Source organism: Odocoileus virginianus, chromosome 3 (assembly GCF_023699985.2).
Source record: "Odocoileus virginianus isolate 20LAN1187 ecotype Illinois chromosome 3, Ovbor_1.2, whole genome shotgun sequence".
NCBI classification, from domain to species: domain Eukaryota; kingdom Metazoa; phylum Chordata; class Mammalia; order Artiodactyla; family Cervidae; genus Odocoileus; species Odocoileus virginianus.
This window is the reverse complement of record NC_069676.1, coordinates 9,647,995-9,659,028: the sequence shown is the minus strand read 5'-3', so window position 1 is coordinate 9,659,028 and position 11,034 is coordinate 9,647,995. Positions and strand designations below refer to the sequence as shown.

General features: G+C 57.5%; 1 protein-coding gene across 4 annotated transcripts in view; it reads right to left on the bottom strand.

Annotated features, from left to right (window-relative positions):
- Nucleotides 1–15: 15 nt before the first annotated feature.
- PODNL1 (podocan like 1) overlaps nt 16–11,034 on the bottom strand; it is a 26,697-nt gene continuing 15,678 nt past the window's right edge. For 2 of the 4 annotated variants that reach the window (XM_070463120.1, XM_070463121.1), the window contains exons 3-12: nt 6,501–6,549; nt 6,134–6,361; nt 5,353–5,446; nt 5,003–5,067; nt 4,742–4,851; nt 2,993–3,149; nt 2,626–2,741; nt 1,315–1,972; nt 593–741; nt 16–467 (exon numbers count right to left, since the gene is read on the bottom strand). In XM_070463120.1, the coding sequence (XP_070319221.1) occupies nt 317–467; nt 593–741; nt 1,315–1,972; nt 2,626–2,741; nt 2,993–3,149; nt 4,742–4,851; nt 5,003–5,067; nt 5,353–5,446; nt 6,134–6,361; nt 6,501–6,503 (1,731 nt within the window). In that variant the 5' untranslated portion in view covers nt 6,504–6,549 and the 3' untranslated portion in view covers nt 16–316. Of the gene's footprint in view, nt 468–592; nt 742–1,314; nt 1,973–2,625; nt 2,742–2,992; nt 3,150–4,741; nt 4,852–5,002; nt 5,068–5,352; nt 5,447–6,133; nt 6,362–6,500; nt 6,681–11,034 lie in introns of those variants that run through there. The other 2 variants (XM_020916634.2, XM_070463123.1) reach the window with 2 other exon arrangements.

Sequence of the window (11,034 nt, the reverse complement as noted above, 5' to 3'; positions counted from 1 at the left end):
GCGTGGACTCTTGACCACAGGGAAGGCCGGAGCTAGGCTTTATTGTTGCTCTGTCCATCTGCACAGGCAGTGGGGGAGTGTCCAGCAGGGCCCGAGTTGCCTGTTCGCCCAGTGTGTGAGTGGCCTGCTCCCGTCTCCTGGGCTCCCTTGTGCTGGGTGGTGGCCCGTCCCAGTAGCCCCGCCAGCACAGGATGGGCAGGCCCAGCCCTTCAGGCCCAGGAGAGCCAGGTCGAGGCCCTGGGTGGGCGCTGTCTCCTTAGTCCATAGCCCAGCAGAGCCCCAGGGGCCTGGGCTGCTCTGCCGGGCTCCTCTAGGCTCAGGGGCCCGCTGCCCGTGGCCGACGTGGGGCTGTGGGCGGCAGGCGGACCAAGACTGGCTCGGGGTTCCCCGTCGTGTCCACTACGCGTAGGTGCAGGAGGCCCAGGAAGGCCTCAGGTGCGATGCTGGTCATGTGAAGCCTGTTGGCCCTGGACCAAGAGACGGACCAAGAGAGGGCACGTTCCAGGGGAGAGGCCCACCTGGGCCCGCTTACACCCCTTACAGTCCTCTCCTGTCTACCTGGAGTTGCCTAACCCCGCCACCCGCAGGGTACCTGAGGAAGAGGGCACGCAGGCGTGGTGTGCTGAGAAAGGCTTCAGGGCCCACATGGCCGATGCGGTTGCCCTGCAGGTGCAGCTCCTCCAGGGCCTCGGGTAGGTCAGGGGGCACGAAGGACAGCTCATTGTGGCTGAGGTCCAGCACCTGGGCAGGCAAGCAGAGATGGTGCCGCGGTGGCCCCAGGCCCTGGGCCACCCGTTCAGCCAAGCCCCAACCTGCTCCCCTCCCAGGCCCTCATGTACACCCAGCCTGGTTCTTCTGCCCCCTCCCCCCACCTACTTCATGGCTGCCAAGTCCTGCCTTCCACAGAGGTAAACTGAGTCCCTTCTGGGGCAGGCCTCATTCTAGGTGATGGGGGCCCAGACGGTCCCTGCCGTGGGAGCCACTGATGCAGTTGATCACTCACAAAGACAGTACTGGGTTGACCCAAAAGTTCGTTCGGGTTTTGCCGTAACGTGTTATGGAAAAGCCCAATGAACTTTTGGGCCAACCCCATTCTTCCCTGGTGGCTCAGGCAGTAAGAATTGGCCTGCAATGCAGGAGACCCGGGTTCCATCCCTGGGTCTGGAAGATCCCCTGGAGGAGGGCATGGCTTCTCAGGGCTGGCCTACACTCAGTGAGGGCTCTCTTTCTAGTGTCTCAAGGCTTTCCAGGGGAGGAGCAGAAGGGTGAAGGAGCTGCCCTGGGGATAGTATGGCCAACCAGCCTGCCCCTGACCTGCAGGGCTTGCAGCTCATGCCAGGTGCCAGGCCCGATGTCACCCACACGCAGGCGGTTATGTGCCAGACTGAGCTCCTGGAGCTGGTGCAGGCCAGCCAGCGGCTCTGGCTCGAGGGCCCGCAGCTGGTTGCGCTGCAGCCGAAGGGTGTGCAGGCCAGCGGGCAGGCCGGAGGGCAGCTGGGTCAGTTGGTTGCCAGCCAGGTCGAGGCTGCGCAGGGCCCGCAGCCGGCGGAAGGCCCGGAGGTGCACGCGGGCGCTGGCCAGGCAGTTGTAGGCCAGGTTGAGCTCAGCCAATCGAGGCGTGGAGGCCAGGTCACGGGCGCCCAGCGCGGCCACGCGGTTGTAGGGCAGCACCAGGGCCCGCAGGCGGCGGGGCAGCGCCTGGGGCACTCGGTCCAGCCTGTTGCCATAGAGGTGCAGCGTGTGCAGGCCCCGCAGCGGCCGCAGCGCTCCAGCTGGCAGCCCCGTGGCCCCCAGCTGGTTGTGCTGCAGTAGCAGGTAGCGCAGGCCCCGCAGGCCGCCCAGCCGGGCTGCCTCCACCCAGCGGATGCGATTGCGCCCCAAATGCAGCACGGCCAGGGTGCGGGGCAGGCCAGCGGGCACCTCAGCCAGCTGGTTGTGGGACAGGTCCAGGTACTCCAGGCGGTGCAGCTTGCTGGCAGGAGAGAGAAAGGTGGCATCAGATTGGGCATTCAGAGTGAAGGCCCCAGATGGATACTGCAGGGCAGGTTGGGGTGGGGGGAGTTGAGCTGTCCTGAGAAATGTCTGGGCTTTCCAGGTAGCTCAGTGGTCAAGAATCTGCCTTCCAGGGGAGGAGATGCAGATTCAATCTCTGGGTCAGCAAGATCCCCTGGAGAAGGAAATGGCAACCTACTTCAGTATTCTTGTCTGGGAGATCCCATGGACAAAGAAGCCTGGTGAGCTACAGTCCACGGGGTTGTGAAGAGTCAGACATGACCGAGCATGCAAGCACACACCCGAGAGATGTAAGGTGGAGATTTCAGTTTGGGGGTGATGAGCTGAGAGATCTGGGCAGGAAGTAAGTCTGGGGTGACTAGGTCAGAGTTCTGGGTCTGAGAGCTTCATGTGGCAGCTGTGATGTTGGGTAATAAGACTGAGGCACCAGGCGGTTGGAGGCAAGGTGCTTGGCCAAGCCTGGTACACGGTAGGCACACACCAAATGAGACCTTGAATTGGCCATAAAGGGGTGGTGGTGAAATGGAGGGCTGGGACTCCCAGATTCTAAGTCCTCAGGCCCTCCTGCCAGCACAAGCCTACACCCCTCTAAGCCCCTGTCCCAGGCCCCACCTGAATGTGGTAGCATCCAGGCCACTGTCTGTCAGCTGGTTGTGCTGAAGGTAAAGCTCACGGAGTTGGGTCTGGCGGCTCAGGGCTCCTCGGGGCACCTTGGAGATGAGGTTGTTCTGGGGAGGGAGGCGGGAATGAGACTGAGGGTCCAGGGCAGAGGGCAATAGGGAGCCGCAGAGGGCTCTTGAGTAAGGGACAAGGTGTTCTTTTGAGCAGGACTGCTCAGAGAGAGCCTGTGAGCTACCCATGCCGGAGGAAAGGACCCAAAGGCACTTTTGACTGCTGGGATGACAAGGGGTACCCCAGGACAGGTGCAGGGGCCCCGAGGGGCGTGGGGACATGAGGGCAGTCAGCGGAGGACGGGCACCTGCAGGTGGAGCCGTTCCAGCGAGGGCGGCAGGCTGGGCGGCACGTAGCTGAGCTGGTTGTTGGAGAGACTGAGGGTGGCCACCGCCTCGGAGCCGCGGAAGGCGTCAGGGGGCAGGCCGGCGTTGCTCAGCTGGTTGTTGTGGAGGTACACGGACCTGAGGGGAGCCAGGCTCCTGCCACCAGCCCGGCCCCAGCCTCCCCACCACCCAGTGCCCCAGCTCAGGGCAGGCTTCAGTGTGTGTGTGTATGTGTGTGAGTGCATGTGTGTGTGTGCATGTGTGTCAGTGTGTGCGTATCAGAGTGTGTGTCAGTGTGTGTGTGTGGATGTGACTATGAGTATATGTGTGTGAGTGAATGTGTGTTGAGCATACATGTGAGTTTGAGTGTGAGTATGTGTGAATGTGGGTGTATGGGTGTGAGTGTGTTGTGTATGGTGTGTGTGAGGGTGGGTGGGTGTGAGTGAATGAGTGTGTGTGTGGGGGGTATATCTGTGTGTGTCAGAGTGTGTGTGTGGGTGTGATTTGTGTGGGTGGGTGGGTGGGATTATGAGTGTATGTGTGTGACTGTGTGTTGAGCATATGTGTGAGTTTGAGTGTGAATGTGGGTGTGTGTGTGTTGAGTATATGGTGGGTGTGGGTGGGTGGGTGGGTGTGTGTGAATGCCTGTGTGAATGTGTGGGTGTATGTATCTGAGTGTGTGTGTGTGTGTGAGAGTGAGTGTGTGGGGGAGTGGGTGTGACTGAGTATGTGTGTGAGTGAGTGAAGGTGTGTTGAGCATATGTGTGAGTTTGAGTGTAAGTATATGTGAATGTGGGTGTGTGTGTTGTGTATGGTATGTGTGTGAGTGGGTGGGTGGGTGTGAGTGAATATGTGTGTGTGACTGTGTGGGTGTATGTATCTGAGTGTGTGTGGGTGTGATTTGTGTGGGTGGATGGGACTATGAGTGTGACTGAGTATGTGTGTTGAGCATACGTGTGAGTTCAAGTGTGAGTATATGTGAATGTGAGTGTATGGGTGTGTGTGTTTATGGTGTGTGTGAGTGGGTGGGTGGGTGGGTGGGTGGGTGTATGTATCTGAGTGTGTGTGTGTGAGTTGTGGTTGTGATTTGTGTGGGTGTGTGTGACGAGTGTATGTGTGTGAGTGAATGTATGTTGAGCATACATGTGAGTTTGAGTGTGAGCATGTGTGAATGTGAGTGTGTGTGTTGTGTATGGTGTGTGTGAGTGGGTGGGTGGGTGTGAGTGAATGTGTGGGTGTATGTATCTGAGTGTGTGTGTGTGTGTGTGAGGGAGTTGTGTGGGTGTGATTTGGGTGGGTGGGTGGGTGTGGTGATGAGTGTGTGTGTGAGTGAGTGGGATTTGTGTGGATGAGTGGGTGTGACTGAGTGTGTGTGTGTGAGTGAAGGTGTGTTGAGCATACGTGTGAGTTTGAGTGTATGTGTGAGTGTGGGTGTATGTGTGTGTGTTGTGTATTGTGTGTGAGTGGGTGGGTGTGTGTGTGACTGTGTGGGTGTATGTATCTGAGTGTGTGTGTTGAGTGTTATGTGTGAGTGTGTGTGTTGAGTGTTATGTGTGAGTGTGTGCACTCTACAGTCTGAAATTCTCCGGACAGAGCATCTGGGCTGTATCTCCACCGCCACCCAGAGCCTCCCCAGGGTTGGCTCATGACCCCAGTCAGACCCCAGGGTGCAGAGTGACCCCAGGCCTACTCAAGACCCGGTGGGGCCTGGGGTGGGCCAGGGGCTATACCTGAGCGCTGGCTTCTCCCCGAACGTGAGCGGGAAGATCTCAGTCACTTCGTTGGCAGCCAGATCAGCAACCCGGAGGGAGCGGGGCAGAAACTGGGGGGCCACAGAGAGCTGCGGGGGCACAGCCGCAGTGGGCCTGGTGGCACGCCCGTCCTGCGCCTCCCCGCCTGCCGCCCACCTCCACTCAGTGCTGCGTGACCCCAGCCGGCTGCGCCCCTGCCGGCCCGGCCTGGGGCGGGGTGGGGCGCGGCGGGGCGCTCACCTTGTTGTGGGCCACGTAGATGTGCTGCAGCTGTGTCAGCGATTCGAAGGCCTCGTCGGGCAGGCCTGTGCGTGAGGTGGGCAGTGAGGGGACCCTCCTAGCGGGGGGCGAGTGCAGGGGGCAGCCTGTGTTCCCCTCCGGCCTGGAGGCTGGCAGAGGCTCCTCCGGCCCCGCCCCCGCGTGTCCTCAGAAGCCACAGCCCCCGCCCCCCACCCCCTGAGTTTCCATCCTGCTCAGCAAAGGGCAGTTCTGGGAACTGCCGCAGAGCTGCCCACAGACCCAGCTGGGGAAAGAGAGGGCAGTCGGGACTGGGCTCTGGAGGGGCCTCCTCCCGTCGTCCCCCGACTCACCCTCAGAGGAGATGAGGTTGTTGTGGAGGTTGAGGGTCCGCAGTCCGCTGAGACGTGACAGCTCGTTGTAGGGGAGCTCCTGGAGCTGGTTGTTCTGCAGGGCAGGCCAGGGTGGGGGGCGGCACCCTGGGCCCCCAACAGGTGGCCCCACACCCTGCTTCTCAGCTTCCCATCAGCCTAAGCAGGAAGCTCCGACGCCCCTTCACCCTGTTTGTTGTTGAGTCGCTCAGCCAAATCCGACTTTTTTGTGACCCCATGGACTGTAGGCCACCAGGCTCCTCTGTCCATGGGCTTCTCCAGGCAAGAATATTGGAGTAGCTTGCCCATGCCCTCCTCCAGGGAATCTTCCTGACTCAGGGATTTAACTCCTGTCTCCTGCTTGGCAGGAGGGTTCTTTACCACTGAACCTTCACCCTGTACTTGATCCCAAAGGCATTACTTCGTAACAACCCCGTAACAAAAGACACTGGCCCCGCTACAATTGACCCCGGATGCCTCATTACCCTTGACCTCAAGCAACCCCGTAATCAGCAGACATTGACCCCTCCGACACCCCTAAGCTCTCAGCCCCTCCCACTTTTAGCATCTGTGCCCCCCACCTCCTCTCACCTGACTCCTGCACCGACCCCTGCGTGGTCATCAAGACCAACTCCCATCCGTGTCACGACCCACATGCCCAGCACCTCACCCCTGCACGGGGACCCCGCACTCTGAACCCCGGCACTCCACAGGCTCCCCCGTCCACCCTGGGAGCCGCCCTGCACCCACACGCCGGCCCCACCTGCAGGGAGAGGTGCTGAGCAGCCCTGGTGATGTTGTCCGGGAATACCCGGAGGTCCAGGCCGTCGCAGTCCACCGTGTCGGGCCGGGGGCAGGAGCAGCGTGGGGGGCAGGCCCGGGGTGGGGGCTGGGAACTCTCCCCCAGGTGGGGGAAGGAGGCATCATCCTCCATGCCAAGGGTGGGTGGGAGGCCAGGCAGCAGCAGGAGCAGCAGCAATAGGCTCAGTCGCTGGGGGTTGAGGGACAGGTCAGGGTGTCCCCGGGCTGGGCACCGGGTCACCATGGCAACAGAAGCATCCCCGCCTGGGGGGGGGGTGTGCAGCAGGCAGGCAGGCCCCACCCTCAGACCCACCCCCGCCCCACCTTACCATAGCCAGCCCCGCTCTGCCGTCTCGCCCGAACTGCTGACCAGGGTTCCTTAATGGAAACCAGGCGGTCACCTCTGGAGGTTGTGCTGTGGCCGCCACCGCCCCCCATCTCACACAAACCACCCTCCTCCCCCCCAGCCCGTTCCCCCAGGGGCTCAGGGGAGCTGGCCCACCCTTTCCCCGCCCTGCGGAGGGCGGGCAGGCGCCGGATGGGGTGGTAAGGACCGGCCAGCCCATCCCCTCAGTCCCACCCGCCTCCCCCAACCACCCCAGCTCGGCTTGCGTAACCTCGGCCAGCCTGGGCCGGGCCACAGGAGCGAGGAATGCTTGGGGGAAAGCTGAGATTCGCCCTGTCTGGTATTTGGGCCGACCGCAGGAGTAGGGGTGGGTGCAGAGGAGTGGAGGACACTTCAGGGCCCAGGAGGGTCCCCAAGGAGCCGGGGCTGGGAGCAAGGGCCAGGGCAGACCCAGGCTCAGCCTACCAGTCCAGACACCAGCCTGGGGTGCTCCCAGTCAGGCCTGCCATCTGGGCCCCTCCTCCCCTCTGCCAGCTGGACTCACTGGCAGCCAGACTCCCCCTGTACCCAAATGGCCACAGCCGCCGCCGCCCAAGAGGAAATTACAAGTATTGAGGCACCAGCCGTGTGGTTAAGGATGTGCGCTCAGTGGCAGCCTGCCTGGGCTTGAACCTGGGCTCTGCCACCTCTCCTGGCCTTGGTTTCCCACTCTGCAAAGTGGGGGAATGGTGGTCTTGCCCTCCTCAGAGTGGTGTATGGATTAAATGAGATAATGCATAAGAAGGAGGTGAGAGAAGTGACTCCCCTGGTGGTCCAGTGGGTAAGACTCTGTGCTCTTAACACAGAGGGGCAGGTTCAATCACCAGTCAGGTAACTAGGTCCCACATGCCACAGCTAAGACCCAGGCAGCCAAATAAATGCATGACTGTGTGCATGAGCTTGGTTGCTCAGTCATGTCCGACTCTTTGTGACCCTACGGGCTGCAGCCCACCAGGCTCCTCTGTCCGTGGGGTTCTTCAGGCAAGAATACTGGAGTTGGTTGCCATTTCCTTCTCCAGGGCATCTTCCCAACCCAGGGATCGAACCTGCATCTCCTGCATTGGCAGGCAGGTTCTTTACCACTGAGCCACCAGGGAAATCCAAATGCACGAATTAAAAAAAAAAAAAAAAAAACACAAAGGTAAGATAGCACCCAGCACATACCAGGCCCTCAACAGCAGAGCGGCAGTGTGTGCTGAGGGTTGAGGAAGCCCATCTCTGCCCTGAGACGCGCCACTTAACGGCAAGATTTCAGACAAGTCATTTTCCTGCCCAAACCTCAGCTTTCCAACACATAACATGAAGATGACAGAAGATCCTTTTTCAAAATACTGTCATAAGACAGGGACTTCCCTAGCAGTCTGGTGTCTGAGACTCTGAGCTCCCAATGCGAGGGGCCCACATTTGATTCCTGATCGGGAAACTGGGTCCCATGTGCCGCAACTAAGAGTTCACATGCCACAACTAAGACCTAGAGCAGCCAAATAAATAAAATTTATTTATTTATTTAATTTTTAAGAAAAGAGGCTGTTACAAGATGAAAACCAGATAGTGGGGGGAGAAAATAACTAAGCAACTGCCCCAAAAGTGCTCAGCTTGGATGGGAGTGGCTGATGGGCTGCTTAAAGGGCACAATGGAGGTTGGGGTCTCTCCAAAACAGATGGAGATGAAGATTTAGTGCCATTGCCTCAGAGACAGCAGCTGTAGGGGAGCAGGGATGTGGCAGAGGGAAGGAAGGGAGCAGTTAGTAATTGATGAGATATCACTGGAGTAAGCAACTTGCCCTGGAACTTGTCAATTTTAGCTCTCAAAATCCTGCATCCCAGGAACACTCAGTCCTGGGCACACTGGGATGGTTGGTCATTCTCATAATCAAGCAAATTTTCACCCGCAGGCAGCTGGAGCTCAGTCCCGAAAGGGAGCCCTGGGAGATCAGAGTCAGCCCACACCAGGGGTGAGAGAGCTGAGGTATTGATCCTCCAACTCCCTCCATTGGTCACTGGCTGAGGGCTACCCCCAAGGGACCTGAATTCCCTGGCAGTTTGGGTAGAGCAGGTTCCACCCCCAAAGAGATATTAGGGACTTCCCTGGTGATCTGGCGGTTGAGAATCCGCCTTGCAATGCAGGGGATGCAGGTTCGATCCCTGGCCAGGGTACTAAGATCCCACATGCCATGGGGCAGCAAAGCCAATGAGCCAGAAGTACTGAGCACAAGCACTCTAGAGCCCATGGCCCATGAGAGACCCCACATGACACAGTGAAACTTCCTGGTGGGGCAACAAGACCCAGAGCAGCCAGATATAAATAAATAAATATTTTTTAAAATAAAGAGGTACGAGATGTTTCCTGGTGTGGCCCGAGGAGGGCATGGTAAGCCCCAGACAGAACCATCTGCAGAGGGTTTGGGGGAGGGGTCGTCAAGCCATGGGGTGATGGAGGTGAAGTGCATCAGGTGGGTGGGAAGAAAGGACCACGATGTGGGAGAATGATGGACAGAGGGTGTCTGTATTATTAATCCCTCTTTTACAGAAGAAGAAACTTGGACCCAAAGAGGTAGTCATTTAACATGTTTCCTAGGACTGGGTGGCCTCTGCAAATGGGACGCTCAGGGCTAGGACAGAAGACAGGACTTAGCTTTGACCAGAAGAGAACGACAGGCCTCCAAGTTCTCCATGTGGGACTGACAAGCACTAGCTTGGACGTTGTGTAGCAGCTTCTTAGTTTCCATAAGAGAGTAATTAGAGAGTAATAGAGTAAATAAAGCCCCCATGGAGTTGAAGAACTACTGAACTGATCCTAGCCACAGGGATGTGACAATGAGAACCAAACTATTAATATGTGAGTTTCTGGCAGGAAACTCTTAAAGATGCAAAGGAATAGAGAATCAAGCCAAACTAACTAATACAAACCAGGGTACTTATTAACTCATGAATAGAAATGTTGAGGGGGTGTCCTTCAGGCATAGCTGGTTCCAGGGGCTCAGATGACATCTTCAGTAGGGAAACTCTCTCCACCTCTCAGCTCTACCAGCAGGCTCCTCTGTGTGCTGCCAAGATAGCCCCAGCTTTCGTCCAGCTGAAAGCCCCAAGGCTACACGTCACTGGCCTAGCATTGGTCACATGTCCATCTGGAATCCGTCCCTGTGGCTAGACAGATGGAATGTGACGATTGGTGGGGGACATAACCACCACTCTTGTAAATGACCCACAGGCCTTATCTTCCTGCAGCAAACCCCCTTCTCTGCACTGTGCTGTGCCTAGCCCGGTTCAGCCCATCCCAGCTCTGCCCTGCCCGAGAGGGAGTTCTATAGGGGTGGCAAAGGAGTATGGTCGACGAATGTGGAGCCTGGCAGAATCAAAACGCATGTAGGATTGTGTCTGTATGTGTGGGGATGTTTGCATGAGGAGGGGGTGTTGTCTCTTGGTTTTCCTGGGGCTCTGATCTCAGAGTAAGAGGACTGTGGAATCAGGGGTACAAAAGATAGTTGCAGGAACACCTTGGGAGCTAGGGAAGAAATCTGATCTCATTTTGTTGTTCAATGTTTTTTTTTTTTAAATTTTATGTATTATTATCAGGCTGTGCCAGGTCTCAGGGGCAGTACTCGAGATCTCTAGTTGCAGCATACAGGATCCTTTAGTTGTGGCATGTGGGATCAAGTTCCCCAGCCAGGGATTGAACCCTGGCCCCCAGCACTGGGAGCATAGAATCTTAGGCACTGGACCACCAGGAAAGTCTTGATGTGGTGTCATTTTGGGTGAGGGGAAGAAGGGGCAGAGTTGATGTGGGAGGGAGTATGAAACTGATGGAAAATGTGGTTTCCCAATGAGAAAAGGAAAGGAGGGGTCTTAACTCAGTACCAGTTAATGATCCCAAGGCTAACCTTGGACCTGCCCCTCCTCATCCTCTAATATCATCCAGTCTTGACTCACAGGCTAAGGCCAAACTCCTCAATCAGCCTTCATCTGATTGATAAGCCCCTCAAGATCTGGACCCAATCGCCTTGTGGCTGCCCGGAATAAAATACTACATTTCCCAGGTTCCCTTGCAGGTAGACAAGCCCTTGCTGTTGTATGGTACTCAGTCGTGTCTGACTTTGCGGCCCCATGGACTGCAGTCAGCCAGGCTCCTCTGTCCACAGGATTTTCCAGGCAAGAATACTGGAGTGGGTGGCCATTTCCTACTCCACGGGATCTTCCCAACCCGGGATCAAACCCGTGTCCCTTGCATCTCCTGCAGTAGCAGATGGATTATTTACCACTGCCACCACCTGGGAAGCCCTAGACATGGCCATATGACTATGTGAGCAGAAGTGATATGTACAATTTTGAGGAAAGGAGGGTGCCTTATTTTCTGATGGAACATAGACGTGATGGCTGGAACGCCATCAGCTATCTGGGGCCATGACTCTGCCTTGGGACTAGAAGCCTTGAATTGTGGAGCAACAAGATATTGTAGAAGGAAACTGGATCTCACATAC